The sequence below is a fragment of the Bos taurus genome, chromosome 7 (assembly GCF_002263795.3).
Source record: "Bos taurus isolate L1 Dominette 01449 registration number 42190680 breed Hereford chromosome 7, ARS-UCD2.0, whole genome shotgun sequence".
In the NCBI taxonomy this organism is placed as follows: domain Eukaryota; kingdom Metazoa; phylum Chordata; class Mammalia; order Artiodactyla; family Bovidae; genus Bos; species Bos taurus.
Window position 1 is genome coordinate 51,494,199 of NC_037334.1, and position 16,493 is coordinate 51,510,691.

The 16,493-nt window shown below is 37.1% G+C and overlaps 1 protein-coding gene across 1 annotated transcript in view; it reads right to left on the reverse strand.

Annotated features, from left to right (window-relative positions):
* The window catches only part of PFDN1 (prefoldin subunit 1), a 73,839-nt gene extending 57,674 nt beyond the window's left edge, over positions 1 to 16,165 (reverse strand). Inside the window, 2 exon segments of the mRNA NM_001078062.1 lie at positions 13,401 to 13,567; positions 16,119 to 16,165. Coding sequence (NP_001071530.1) covers positions 13,401 to 13,567; positions 16,119 to 16,151 — 200 coding nt within the window. The 5' untranslated portion in view covers positions 16,152 to 16,165.
* Between the last annotated feature and the right edge of the window lie 328 nt (positions 16,166 to 16,493).

The following is a 16,493-nucleotide window of genomic DNA, read 5'->3' on the forward strand; positions in this document are numbered from 1 at the left end:
TATGGTCAATTAATCTATGACAAAGGAGATAAAAATATACAATGGAGAAAAGAGTGTCTCTTCAATAAGTGGTGCTAGGAAAACTGGACAGCTACATGTAAAAAATGAAATAGAACTATTTTTAACACCATACACAAAAATAAATTCAAAACTGTAAGGCCAGACGCTATAAAACCCTAAAGAGTAAAACACAGGCAGAATACTCTATGACATAAATCGCAGTGATATCTTCTTTGAGTCACCTCCTAGAGTGATGAAAATAAAAACAAAAACAAACAAATGGGACCTAATAAACTCAACAGCTTTGCACAGCAAAGGAAACCATAAGCAAAATGAAAAGACAATCCATAGAATGGGAGAAAATATTTCCAATAATGCAACCATTGACGGATTAATCTCCAAAATATACAGAAAGCTCCAGCAGCTCAATTCAAAAATCAATCAAAAACTGGACACAAGATCTAAAACAGACAATTCTCCAAAGGAAACACACAGCATAAACAGGAAGCACATGAAAATATGCTCAGAATATATATGGAGGAAACCATGGTGTGAAAACACACATGCACTCCAATGTTCCCTGCAGTACTATCTGCAATTATAAGACATGGAAGCAACCCAAATGTTCATCAACAGAAGAATGGATAAAGAAATGTGGTGTATACACACACACACACACACACACACACACACACACACACACACACGAATATTACTCAGACATAAAAAGGAATGAAATAATGCCATCTGCAGCAACATGAATGGAACTAGAGATTATCATACTAATGCAAGTAAGTCAAATACAAATATCAAATGATATCATTCATATGTGGAATGTAATTTTTAAAAAATGATAGAAATGAACTTAATTACAAAACAGAAACAGACTTACAGATTATCTGATTAAACAGATATCCAGATATACAAACATTTTACAAATATGGTTACCAAAAGGGAAATGTGGTGGGGAGGGATAATTAGGAGCTTGATATTAACATACATGCAGTATTATTTATAAGACAGATAAATCAACAAGAACCTACTGTATACATTATGAACTACTCAATATTCTGTGATAACCAATACGAGAAAAGAATCTGAAAAATAATGAATATAACTGAATGACTTTACTGTACACCCAAACTAACACAACCTTATAAATCAGCTCTACTCCAATAAAATGTTTTAAACAAATAAATAAGTACACTCAAAGATGTAACAACAGAACTGACAGACGGAAACACTGTGAGAAAAAAAGGAAATTAAAAAAGAAATGAAGGCTTCCCTGCTGGCTCAGTGATAAAGAATCTGCCTGCCAATGCAGCAGACATGGGTTGGATCCCTGATCTGGGAAGATCCCATATACCACAGAACAACTAAGCCCGGGCACCACACTGCTGAGTCTGTGCTCTAGAGCCCGAGAGCTGCAACTACTGAAGCCCTTAGGCTCTAAAGCCCATGCTCCACAACAAGAAAAGCCACGGCAATGAGAAGCCAGCAACTGCAACTGGAGAGTAGTCTCTGCTCACTGCAACTAGAGAAAAAGTCTGCACAGCAACAAAGACTCAGCACAGCCAAAAATAAATAAATTAAAAAAAAAAAAAAGAAGTGAGCTGGAATTTCCCTGGCAGTCCAGTGGCTACTCACCATTTTCAATGCAGAGGATATGGGATCAATCCCTGGCTGGGGAACTAAAATACTACACACATCTCCTGACTAAGCCACCAGGAAGCCCACTGGATCTTATTAATCATAATGTATCAATATTCCTTCAACTGAAACAAATATACTACACAAATTCAAGATATAAAAGGAGGAGACTGGGGAGGAAGAATGTGAGAGCTCTTGGTACTTTCTGCTCAGTTTTCTTTTAAACTAAAAGTTATGCTCTAAAAAATAAAAGTCTATTAATTAAAATAAAGCAGGTTGAGAACATGTTAAAAGCATACAGGAGATCCCCTGATAAAAACCTACAGAATATTATCAAAAATTAATACACACTGAGTGATACTGCTGCATCTTAGTACTATACTATTCATGCTCCCCTTACCAACTACTATATTCTTTAAGTCCTTCTTTCCTTTTCTCTTCCAGTGCCCATATTAAAAGTATTATGCAAGCTCTGGGCTAAGCTATTTGCACCCAAAGTCCCTCTGAGAACTCTCTTATTTTCAAGGCTTAAACTTGGCTGTCTTAGCAGTAAAGAATCCACCTGCAATGCAGTAGACACAGGTTTAATGCCTGGGTCAGGAAGATTCTCTGGAGAAGGAAATGGCAAGCCACATCAATACTTTTGCCTGAGAAATCCCATGGACAGAGGAGCCTGGTAGGCTACAGTCCATGGGGTCACAAGAGTTGGTCATGGCTTTAACGACTAAACCACCACAAACTTGGCTAATGAATCTCAAAATAGTACAAATCCCTACCACCTGCACTATCATCTAATGGTCACTTCCACTTATATTTTCCACATTTCCTCAAATTCAACAAGTCCCAAATTAAACTCATTTTATCTACCCAGGCCAACACTGCCTACAATCAGGTTTCCCCATTTCAAATGCAGTCTCTATCAATAATGTCACCATTTGCCCACTCACCTAAGTCCCAAACCTACAGCTATTCTCTGTGTCCCCATATTCCCAATTTATCTCCAAGGCTCATCACTTTCTTTCACCCTCTTCCTCTCCATCCCACTTCTTCCACCTTAATTATGCCCTTATTACTATACTCCTGAATTACTTCAAGAATTTCCTACCTATATTCCCTAATTAAACTCCCTAATTCTTCTTAAATATTTTACATAATTCTCATGTAGCTAGCCCTGAACTGTTGGACACTGCAATGATTACTGTTCATGATTTTAGCAGATGCTACTGGTTGGCTATCCAATATCTGTTCTTCTTTGTTGACAGAGCCCCAGTTTTGTCTGGGTAGCCTGCACTGTTGAGTGACTCCGGGAGGTGAATCCTGCAGTAAATCTTGGTCTTTCCTAATTATGGCAGTTCCAACCCCCAAGATTTAAGCCAAGCATGTAGCTCAGCTCTTGTTGTGAAGTATGAGAGATGGTCCTTTTGATGACTTCAAGGAAAGATTTCTTTGCTCACAAAAAGTGACACAAAAAAACACGATAGCTTTCTAACTCTGGATGTTGTCACATCTGAATGAAATCCTTGGAATTCCTGCAACCAATCTCAAGATGAAGCTGGCAAACACAGCGGGGAGGGCAGAGGCAAGAATACTTTAAAAAGTGGAACTAAAGCCCAAAATACAGTCCCTGAGGAAGACTAATAGGCACAATATGGACAGATCTCAGAAGTATTAAGCTTAATCAAAGAAGCCACAAAAGGAGTATATACTATAATGATTCTACTTATATATTCTATATAAAGTTCTAAAACAGGCAAAACTAATCTACAGCGATAGAAATCTGACTATCAGTTGCCCAGGGCAGGATTTAGGGGAGTGCGTTGACTAAAGCAAGGAAGAACATTTTAGAGAGATGAAAATGTTCTATATCATGATTGGAGTGTAATCACCACTTTGTCAAAATTCACCCAACTCTACTCTTAAAATGAATGCATTTTACTATATGTAAGTTATAGCTCAATAAAGTTGATTTAAGAAAGATAGACAGTTAGTACTATGGTATGTCAGATGGTTTAAAGTGGCAGGAGAAAAATAAAGCCAAGGAAAAAAAAAGAGTACACAAGGCAAGTAGGTGGGAGGTGAAGTATGCATTACCAATTTTAAACTGGGCGGTCATAAGAGTGGATATACGTATATGTATAACTGATTCACTTCGCTATACTGCAGAAAGTAACACAACATTGTAATTAACTATGTATCAATTTTTAAAAATTTAATATATTGATAAATAACTAAATAGGGTAGTCACAAAAGGTCTCAATGCCTACTTAGTACAGACTGAAGGAAGGGAAGTTATAAGCCATACAGACATCTGGAAGAAAGATCTATATTTTAAAAGAATCACTCTCGGACTTTCTTGATGGTGCAGTGCTTAAGACTCCACCTGCCAATGCAAGGGACATGGGTTCGATCCCTGGTTGGGGAAGACTTCACATGCCAGAGGGCAATTAAGCCCAGTGCATCACAACTACTGAGCCTGTGTGCTACAATTACTGAAGCCCTGTGCCCTGGAGCCCGTGCTCTGCAACTAGAGAAGCCACCACAATGGGAAGCCCACAGACTGCAACTAGAGAGTAGCCCCTGCTTGCCTCAACTAGAGAAAGCCTGAAAGCAGCAACAAAGACCCAGCACAGCCTAAAAATTAATTAAAAAAAAAAAGAATCACTCTGGCTACACAGTTGAGAAAAGCTATAATGTGGTAAGGATGGAAGCAGGAAACCCATTTAAGAGAAAACTGCAATCCAGTGACAGTTTAGACCAACTTGGTAACAAGTAATGTGCAGATTCTAGACAAAATTTAGACAGTCTTTGCTAACGGACTGAACTTAAGACTAAAAGAGAGGAGTCAAGGATGAGCCAAGATTTAGAAGAACTAAAAGGAAAGAAAATGCATTTGCTGAAATGAGAAAGACTGAAGAAGGAACTGGTTAATTTGTAAATAATAAGAATTTTGTGTGGAGTCCCATCCCAAGATCACAGTAGCAAGGCCTCGTACCAAGGCCATAGATGCAGAGCCCAAAACCAAGGTCACCGCTGAAGTTGAATGAGCCCCTTTGTAACCACTGCCTGCCAAAAGCCCCCCTGATCATTACCAGCCAGCTTCCTGACTCCAAATTAGGCAAAAATGCCACTCCAGTACTCACCCTATAGCACCCTAACCAATTACCTAATGCCATCCTTCCAGTAGGATTCTTCTTTGTCCTGAGGCTATAAAAATTGGGTACTTAAACCATGAAAAGCGACAGCTCTCCCTGAGCCGGCCTGTTGTTCTCACAGCGGGCTCTCCCTGGTGTGTCACAAAGTTGGCATTTGCAATGCTCCTCACTATCTCTGCTCTTTGTTCTCAATAAATTCACTCCTTTCTGAAATACTCTGTGTCTGGAAATTCTTTTCCAACTCGTCAACCCTATTCAGACTGCCACAACATTTTGGACTTCCCTGGTGGCACACTGGAAAGAAATCCACCTGTGAAGGCGGGTGACAAGGGTTCAATCCCTGGAGCAGGAAGATTCCACATGCCATGGAGCAACTGAGCCTATGTGCCACAACTACTGAGCCTGTGCTCTAGTGTCTGTGCTCTACAACAAGAGAAGCCACTGCAATCAGAAGCCTGCACACCAAAACAAAGGGTAGCCCCCGTTCGCCGCAACTAGAGAAAGCCCGTGAAAAGCAATGAAGACTCAGCGCAGCCAAAAATACACAAAATTTTAAATAATAATAACATTTTTATTTTAGTCAAGTTAGTTTTGAGATGCCTATTAGCCCATCAAAAAGAAATGTAAAGGAAGGAGGTAGACATATCCAAGTCTGGAGTTCAGGGAAGGGAAGATAAAATTCTGGGAGTTGTCAGAATACAAAAAAGCATTTAAAGAGATAAGCCTGGATGAGATCACTAAGAAACTGACTATATATAAGAAAAGAGAAAAAAAATCCAAAGGCTGAGATGAGCCCAAATAATATTTGGAAATGGGAAAGAAAAGGAAACAGTGAAGGAGACTGAGAAGGAATGGCCAGTGAAATTGAAGGAAAACTAACAGGCAGTATCCTAGAAGCCATGGGAAAAAAGCACATAAAGGAAAGAAATATAAACTGGACTAAATGCTACTGATAAGTTAAATAAGATGAGGATTGGGAATTCACTGGAATTATTTTTAAAAATCATGGTTCCATCAGGAACCCAATTTCATGTAAACATTCCTTGTTCTAGATGAGTAACTCATATACTGACAGGTTCAATCTGTACTAGTTAAAAACCACTGTGTATTTTTAAATCAAAGTATTACTCCAAAATTAGAAACAGTAGTATGCTAATCTATTTTAAACATGACACTTATTTTTGGTCACTACTTGGTATTCTAAGCATTCTGGTAAATAATCACCTCTGATGTTTACCACTTTTACTCTGGCCTCATCAAAACCTAAACATTTTCACACATAAGCATCGAGCTATGCTATAAATTTTTCCAAGATGTGATCTTTATTTCACTCGTAGGTTAAAATATAACACTGGATAAACTAGAATCACCAGATAATAAAAAATGAGTACTGAAGAACACAAACAGAAGACTATTGGTGCAAAAGCAGAAAGTCAGAGAGAAACATAAACACAATTTGGTACAAGCACAAAAGAGTTACACACATATAGGATGCATACTGTGGTCCAAATCTTTTTACCCTAAGCCAAACAATGTAAAAGGCTTTGCTTAGGCCAGTTATGCTCTTACCTATTTAAAGATACATTTTCAATACTGTGCTCCTGCTGCTGTGAAATTTTGATGTAAGAATATTTCAAGTCCTCAAAGGGTAGCCCTTCAAAGCCAAAGGGTAGTGTTTTCCAAGTAATCTGGTTCATTTCAAGGTAACTGATCTTAGAACAAGAGTTGGTAATGAGCGTTTCTGGTCAGAACAACGAGATAACGTTCTCCCAGAATGTCCATTCAAACCTAAATTCTAAAAATAAAGTGGGCATGCATTCTTCACAAAACCACAGGCACTAATGGTGCATGCAACACAATGCAATCCTAATTATTCTATCTGGGCAAAAGATATTTGCAATTCACAGCAATTCCTGACAAAACTAATAAATTAAAAAAACACCAATAAGTCATTACTTATATATTCATATATATGGACTGGCTCTTACCTTTTAAGCCAGTTTTTTTTTTCTAGTTCTTTTTTGGATGTTTCATTAAGCAGATTATGTTCCTTGACCTGACCATATCAGTCTTCTCTCAAACAGATTAGATAACAAGTTGTTCCTAAATTTGCCACTATGAGATAAGTGACAGCTAAAATCAGAAAATCCTTGGTACAGCTTAAAATTGATTGTTTTTTACTTCAGAGAAATTCAACCTGATTTAAGTCAGTTACAGCACCCAAATCCCCAAGGACAAAGTAACAAAGTTCAAGATTACTGCTAGCTTTATTTTTATTTACATAGGAACAACAAGGTAATTTTTTTCACCCTTCCCTCAGTTAACTACATTAATTTCGTGCTTAATCACCAACTGGAATACACTGTACCACAATCCTCTCATGTTGCTGATTAATTACTTTCATGCAACAAAAGCAGATGGGGAAAAAAAAGGCAGGCTTTTTGATGTCAGGAGATGGCAGAAGCAAACTCCTCCCAGTAACGATTAACAAAATCAATCAATTACATTTACCTTTTCTCAACAAGTTCTAGCATAAATGAACCAACCCTACAACAAAGACACATTAAATAAAATTTTTATTTCAGTATGTTTGTACATCCCAAGGTAAGTGTACAAACTCTCTTTTTTTTTTTTACAATAAACTCCTAATTAACACAACATTTTGGAAATTAATTTCCAGTGTTTCAATGAGATTGTTTGGATCTTGGAGGACATGGGAGGGGAAGAAGGGAGAGAATTATTAAAACTACTCTTTCTGCAGAAGAAACATAGCTATGTCATTCCTACGCAAATGTTTGTTAACTTCTCCTGGCATAAAAACAGTGATGTCATTCTACACACCAGTCAGAAGACTTATAATGAACACCAAGTTTTTAAATCACTGACAGCTTAAGAAAATTAAGACTATGACTCAGAAATCTCCTCTCCCTAGAGTATCACATCTGTGGAAGAGGAGACTATGCCCAGCTGGGGTTATATACATACTCAACATCAACAAAACTGAAGTCATTTTCCCCTGCACAACAGAAAGAGTTGTTTTTTCCCCATTAGAACTCTGAGAAATGAAAGCCATGACTTTATACAGCTCTGTTTAAAAACACAAGAAGGGTGGTTCATATTCTATTAGGAAAAGCAGCTCAACATTAAAACTCCTCTTCCTTTTAAAACCTAAAAAATGATTAAATTTCTTCTTACCTCTGAAAATTATTTTATCTTTGCTTCATTTTCTCTGCTCTAAAATACAGACTAACACCTTTAAAGACAGTATATAAAGGAGCTTATAAATTTGAATTTGCAATGTGACCCTCACACCAAAAGTAGACTGAATTTTTTCTCTCCAACAGTAAGCATAAAATATCTAAACTTGGTTCTAGTGAGACTATTATTACTATAATATCAATAATACTTAACAATGTCTAATTCACCAAGATTTGTGGTTTCTCTCCTAATGTATTAGGAATAAAATATAATGCAACTTATCTTCAGCTTTAAAATTACCTCAAATTGACTGGAATATCAACTCTACATAAAGTAAAACGGCTGCAAAACTTAAGACAGCCTGGTTATATCCCTTTTGACTAATATTTAATATATCTAAACCAAGAGCAACTGCAAATGTTTCATCTTGACTTTTCTAAATGTTACAATCCAAATTACAAGTCAACATTCAAGCTAAAAATTAAAATCAAAACAAAACTAACATAACATTCTAAACAAAGGGCAGTTCAACCAAACTGTCACAGTTCAGATTTCTACATCATAATTAGTTGAAAATCTGTTCAATTATTTGGATTTTTTTAAAATTTTGTTACCCATCAGAAATATACCTACTGTTTTCATTTTCTACCTGTGCCACATTTATCTTAAGTTTTATACTTGTGGATTTTTCAACCACCAGAGATCAACCATCAAATTACTTCAACAAGTAGAAATAGCAACACCGCTCCCAAACAGCAATTTCTGCATTGCTAGACACTTATCTAGTTGGTAGATTTATACCATTGTTCATTCTTAGTTCCTTAAATGTAAAAAATATCCACAGAATGGTGGCATACCTCTAAATTAGTTTAAATATGGTACAAAGTTATTTTTAATTAGGTTCAAGTTTTACAAAGGCACTAATCATTCTTCTCAAAGGCTAATCTACTCAAGTTCCTCTCATTAAAGAAATATAAAGCTTAATTTATCTCTTTTGGAAAGAAGAAGTATTATTAATGTAATGCTCAAGCACAAAGATATTAGAATAATGGACCTAATATCAAATCAGAGTCTGGATCATACCTATTGTTAATAAAAATAAATTTGACCTTTATTCTAATGATGGTCCTTTCAAACATTAGTATGACTAAATGTCATTTATATGCACTTTCAGATGTAATACTAACTCTGAAAAATATTCTTATTTCTACTATGCAAAGGAAAATGGAAGAAAACTACCATAAATAATTACAAGCTGGTTTTTATTCACACACACACAAAAAAACTACAAGAAACATTCATGTAATATTTATTTGAGATCTGTGTCTATTCCTTCCTTGCATGCTAGAAAGATGAAAAGACAAACACGTCCAACTATTCAGACACATCATTCCACAGTTGTAACTTTCATCATAGTTCTCAAAGCAGTATGGTGAGGTCAGCTCACAAACAGCTTAAGTAGCAAAACTAGAAATTGGTGGTAGTAGTATCAGGCTACATAACAGCCCCTCCAAAGAATATGAAGTAAGAGAACTAAAATGTGCTGGCAACATGCCAAGAGACTAGATGGACGATAACTTTTGAGCAACGAATATGCAGAGTTTACAGTATACAGCAATTCATTATCTCTTACCCTGTAGCTTGATTTTCTTTGTTTTAACCCGAAAATAGCCATATATAAAAGATATTTAACACTACCAGTTTTCTCCATACTCATGACTGGGAAAGGCATCTGGGCTTGAAATGACTTTGTAAACTAAATGCACACCCTAAAATGAAAAATATGACTTCCATCCTATGTAAGCATAAGCAAGGTAAAATATACAATTATACCAGTATTACTCTGCACAGAACAGCCTTTACTCTCCAAGGATTATACTGCCCTCAGCGTAATCCTAAAGGCTTGGGGTTTTTCTATATTGTCAATGCTGACTATCTCTGCAACCGGTTGGCATTTAGAATTAGTCAATCTTCTCAAAAGATTTAATAAAGAATTAATTCTGTCAGATTAGAGGACATAATTTTGGTCAGAAACAATTCCTTTGACCTTACTCAAAATATGTTAACTTTAAAATTTTCTACTTTATTGAATCATATATTTAAAAAGCATAATAAACTTCAATTCTTAAGTCTCTGACACTTACTAAACATTTCCTTTCTAAAGGACCAAAAGAAAATGCAGTTATTTTAGCCAACAGAATTATATTCAATTCAAACCAACACACATTTAACACGCATTTTGTGCCAGACATTATACTGAGGACTGAGGAAACAAAGATAAATATGAATATGGTCTTTGACAATCTAGTTGGGGAGACCAGACCATTTCAAACTCAGTCAGGTTCTGCCCGCTACCCTCATGCCACCACCCACATGCTCTACTAGCTACAGGAACGTGTTAGTAAATCTGCCAGGGAAGATGGAAAACTCTTCAGAGAAGATAAGCTCTGTCTTAAAGGATGTGAATTTCAGGAGGAAAAGTGGGATACTGCAGGCCAAGAAGGACAGAAGGAGCAAAACCAAGAAAACACAAAAACATGGCATGTGCGAGGAAGCCCATGTGACGAGGGTGGGTAACAATTCTGGGTACATGAGCCACTCCCCTTCTACCTTCAGCCCATGACAGACCTCACTGATCAATTAAAGCATGTTTAAGCCCACATGAGACTCAAACTCAACAGATAACTCAAAACCAATGAAAAGAAGTAAGTCCATGAGATGAATTTATGTGCTATCCTCAGCCTGGGAATAGAAAGTGGTAGGATTTGAGGCTAGAAGGGTAAATTAAGGACAGATTATGAATGACTATGAATGCTAGGCTAACAAGTTTAGATTTTATCCTGTGGGCAACCAAGGATGAACAAAAGATTTTATGAAAAATAATGACATAATCATATCTGGCAGATGTGTGAAGAAAGCATTTAAACCAACACAATAAGGGCAGAAAGAACAGTTCAGAAGCTATTGCTTCTTAGTCCAGGCAAGAGGCCTGAATTTCAGCAATGGTAAAACTGCAGGTTCTAAAACCAAAATGTAATGTTTTAGATTTTATAATTCTTGGTTTTAAAACAACAGTTTGAGAAAAATTAGCATTCTAATTAGAATTCCCTAACAATTTTCAAAAAGGAAAAGAAAAGACAAATTAAGGTAAAGACTAGAGTTAAAGAAGAGTATCATTGTGATTCACTTCTTTAACTCTAGTCTTTACCTTAATTTGTCTTTTCTTTCACAATGATACTCAAGATTACTCAAGACTATAAATTCAGAAATAGCTATTTCAGGCTTAGCATCAAGAAAGAGAACATCCTCATGACCAGACTAATACTCAGCAAGTCTTTTCCTCCTGAGGGCACTAACACTCTAGCCAAACAACAAATACAACTTACCTTACATGCCCCTACAAACTCCAGTGAGATGCACAAAGTACAAAAGACAAATTTAAAACCAAAGTTTAAAACCGTGTAGATATTCCACATTATCTAAACACTTAAAGCTACTTATTTCTTTTAAGAAACATAATTCACATGAAATAAATCTTTTGGAAATACTACTGTTCTACCATTAACTAATTCATATCCCAGCCTTTAAACTCTAAAATTCTTTGAGTGGAATACAACCAATAAGTAGCACTTTGGGCACTAAGCAAAAAAAGGCAACTTGTCTACCATCTCTGCAGAATGTTTAGTAAATGAAATTATTCTATTAAAAATTAAAACTTCACTATAGATTGGGCTTCTCTGGTGGCTCACTGGTAGAATCCGCCCGCCAGTGCAGAAGACACAGGTTCAATCCCTGGTCCCAGAAGATCCCATACGCCATGGAGCAGCTAAGCCTGTGAGCCACAACTATTGGGCCTGTACCCTAGAGCCCGGGAACCACAACTACGGAAGACTGTGCACCCTAGAGCCCGTGCTCTGCAACAAGAGAAGCCACCACCACAAGAAGCCAGAGCGCTGCAACCAGAGTAGCCCCTGCTCCCCAAAACTAGAGCGCGCCAGCGTGTAGAAACAAAGACCCAGCAAAGCCAAAAAAAAAATTATTAAAAAAAAACAAATTCACTATAGATCAAAAGACCAAAGAGTTTTTCTTTTCAGGAGAGAGAAATTCTTTAACAGCAGCAAGCAAAGGCTAATGTAATGATGTGAAACTGAAGCACAACATGTTAACAAGCATGCTATAAAAGCTACCATTACTGTTTTAAGACCTAAGGATATTCATAACAAAGATAAAATTATCCTGCAGTGAATGCCAACAATGCACTTCATGCTACACAGACACATATTCAAGGGTTCTACTTTGTTTTCATCCCAATTCTTTTGTGTCCCAGTAACAAACTCTCAAATTGGAATTTTCTTCCTTTTAAAACAAGCTAAAATGAAAAAATGGACTCCAACAATAAGATTTTGTTTACTTATCCATGCTGTTTATTCTCAGAGAGCAAATCAGATGAACAGTTTATCATAATTTACCTCTGTTTCAAACCAATATGGATTAGCCAGTCATGAGCAGAGTCTATTTCTCATGATGTCATTCTAAAGCCATCAGTAAATGTTACACATGCCGTGCTTCCTTCAAATCAATCACAAAACAAATCATCCTAGACTGAGGTCAAATTCCTTTCCAACTAAAGGAGCTCCAAACTTAAGTAATGGTCCACTTACTAAGTAATATTCAAAGACCAAATTCCAGAAAAACCCTTCTCTTGTACCTCCTCCACTTAAAAAAAAAAAAATCAGTCTCCTTTTAGCTCAGTGTAATGGAATGTGACCTGCAGTTAAGGGCTTTTCCATTCCCATTTACCGCTTAGAGAACATGAAGCAGATGTATTCTCCCTCAGAATGGCAATATAGTTTTTAAAAGAAAAAAAAAAGTGAAGTGCAGGTGGTTAATCATATAATAAGAATTAGAACGAACACGGTAAGCTGACTTACTAGATTTCTCATGTTTGACAGAATGAGTATATTTAAATAGACAACTGAATATTTATTTTTGTTTTACAACCTGATCAGACATCTAAGATTCATGACTTGTGTGACTATTAATAATCAGGGTGGGAAGAAGAGGTTAAAACTACAACTACTTAAAAAAAAATCTTCACACACAAAACTACTATAAACATCTTTTCACAACAAATCATATTTTTACCATTGAAGTTACACACATAAGTACCTAAGTATGGAGAGAACATGGAATAAATATTTTTAAAATATACTTCAAAGTTTAAGATTAAACACATCTACCTGGAATTCAGTTTCTCATTTAAAAGAAAAAAGATATTGACCTAGTGTTCTTTAAAGCTACTATGATACTTTAATCCAAGTTGTAAAGTGAACAAATTCTATAACTTAATTCAGATAAACTTCTTTCAGGATAACCCCCTTAAGGATATACTTTACTTACATTCGTCCTACACCTTCATACATGTTAGTCTCATCTACCAAAGTCATAATCTCTGTATCTGTAAGATGTGCATGCTTTTTCGTTCTGTTCAGCTGTTCAATCTGTACATCTGCAAGCTTCACCTTCTGTTGAGTGTCAATAACTTTGGCTTGAAGCTCTGTGAAAGCCTAAAAAGAAATGTCCTTGATTTAGTAGGTGCAATATTTTACAGTAAATGTTTAAATCAAATCTATTAAAATGAAGCCTGCTAAACAGAAAAAGCTGTGAAATTTACCACAGCAAACATCTCAAAGCCAGTCTGCTAAAAACTTGAGCCCTGAACAATTCAGTGATTAGAAGCACTGACCCTCCGTGCAGTTGAAAATCCAAATATAATTTATAGTTGACTCTCCATATTGCAGTTCCTCTGTATCCCTGGTTCTACATTTGTTGATTCACCCAACTACATATCATGTATTACTCTAGTATTTACTATTTTAAAAATCTGTGTACAACTGGATCCCTGCAGTTTAAACCAATGCTGTTCAAGAGTCAACTGTACTGAACTTACCCAGTCCTCAGAAGATGCAACCTATCTGAAGAAGCTGAACAAAGGCATGGTAAATAATAACCATACCAAGTAGAAGGTACCCAAGGAGTAATAAAAGCTCTAAAGGCAAAAATCAGAAACCCAGAGACCGAAATCAAGAACCATAAATGTAACAACTCACCACATCTGTACTACTCAAGATTATTTAAAGCACTTTCCCACACTTGTTCAAAATATTAACATGTGAAAATTAATATGAGAATACTGACATATAATAAATGTCTCATTTTCTCTTTTCAATAATCCTGAGTTAAGGATGGCAGATTCATCAGCACAGTTTACAAATTAACTAAACATTTTGAAGAGATATAAATGACCTTCACAGGGCTGAACAACTACTAGCTCAAAAACCGAGTACTTAACTTCTTCTGACCGCTAGTTACTGAATCTTTCTACTCTACTATCCACAGTAATATTCAGAAAATGAATATCTTAAGAGAAAGACACAAAAAATTCGAAGCATTGATAAAAGAACTACATCATAATCTTCATATGTACACAATAAGCCAAATTTGACTTCTGAGTACTCTTAACTCAAAAGGTTTTCGATACTTCTGAAGTGCCTAGAATGATTTTCACATGCTGTCAAATTCTGACTTAATAATAACACCTGTGGCTGCAATACATGGCAAAACGCTACTAAACTTTTATTCTGACTTTGTTCTCACCTACTAGTAAGGTTTCAAAAGATTTATCTAAAGGGGAGAGGAGGTACCCAAAGTTTAGTCTCCATCCCTCCCCCTCCCCCCAAAATTATAAACATATTAAAAGACCTTTAAACAAGTTTCTTCTGTAATTTTATTGGTTGCCAAAACTACCCAATTTAAGTCTGTAATTATTTTCTTAGTTTGCATTCACTGTCCATAGGTTTCCCAGCAACAGATTCAAATAATATTGAGGGGTAAGTCCATTCACAGCTGTATTCTATTGTTAGCTCTCACTAAACCCTAACTTAAATTTGAACTTCTAACAGAAAAAAAAGGTAAACTTTTAAAACACTTTAAGACACAGTTTGCTAAGGAAGCTAGTATATTGTTAAAGCTGAGATAATACAGCACTAGAGAGCACCGTAAGGAGTAAAGGTACAAGTTCCAAACAAAACGCAATACACACACACGCAAATCCTCAGAGCAATAATACACTGCTTCATCTATTACGTGGAAGAGCTACTTCAACTGTCTTATTTCTCATGCAAAGGTTGATCACAAGACAGTCTTAAACAAAATTTGCTCTTCTAACCTCAAGTAGTGGTCAAAAGGTGTGAAGTGAGGCAGAGAATGCAGTATTCTAGAACCAAGCTTGGGCTGAATCTTCTGTTAAATTGTTTCCTTTTCTAGAAAAGTATTGGTTTAAAGTAGATGAAGTCTAGGCTCCTTTCCAATCCCCATTCTCCCTCCCTTCGCCAAAAAAAAGGATATGCTTTTGAGCCGGTAGTGGTGTTAGAATCCTGACAACTCTTAGGTGGTGAAAACGTTTCTGTGTAACACATTTCTAGGCAATTGTTTGAAGAGAGAAACTCAATTCCTTCTGATACCAATTTTATCTGGAAAACTCTGACTTGCTTCTTCTTTGACAAGTCTTTAAAAACGGGGGGGGGGGGGGGGGGGGGAGGGTTGTTGGCAAAGCCCTAAGATGAACATTGCTATGAGGATACATGACTGAACTGTATGAAGCGACCTTACAAGATATGGGATTAAAGAACTGACCTAAAAACAGACTGGACTTGAAGTTTTTCAAAGCAAATTAGGATACAGAATTACAGATGCTACAGATCGGGCAAGCAGGCTAAAAAGGCTCCAACTGGAAGCGCTCACTTCAGGCCTCACTATGGAACTGAAGGCACCAAGAGCAACGAAAGGACTCTGGAACTCGGAACAAGGGAACAAAACCGCTATAGGCTCGCCAAACTTAACCAGGCCCAGCCCAACCGGCTCTTACCCGGCAAAGAGCCGCTCGCCCTCGACTCCAGCCTAAGGAGGCCCGGTCCCGCCTTTGAACTCTGAGAAACCACTCCCCATTTCCCTGGGGCCTCTTTCCTTCTGCAGCACTAGAGACTCATTCGATATTCTTGTCCACAGTCCCCTTAGCTTCCAAACAAAAGCTTCCGCCTGCTCAAGACCCTTTTTTACCTTCTTCAACTCCAGATCCACGGGGGCCGCCATCTTGCTTCACTACTGCGCCTGCGCAGTGGGAGAAGCCCGGAAAGAGCGTGGGGGAAGGGCGCGCCCTGAAGGGTTGATAGCGCCTCTTCCTTCTGCGCCTGCGCATGAGGGGGCTGCTTGGTTTTCCTACCTTCCCCGTCGTTATTAACGCCTAAAATAACCGGGATTCCGATTCAGAGTACGTCTTCCCCACGTTACCTATAGGCCTGCCTTGATTCTCCACGTCCTTCCAAACACAGCACAATGCACAGATTTCGTGTGTGGTTTTAAGCACTTCGACAAATAGTTTAGTTTGTGTCGCTAAATTAAAATGTGTGTGGATCAGGCTAAAACCTCTAAAGT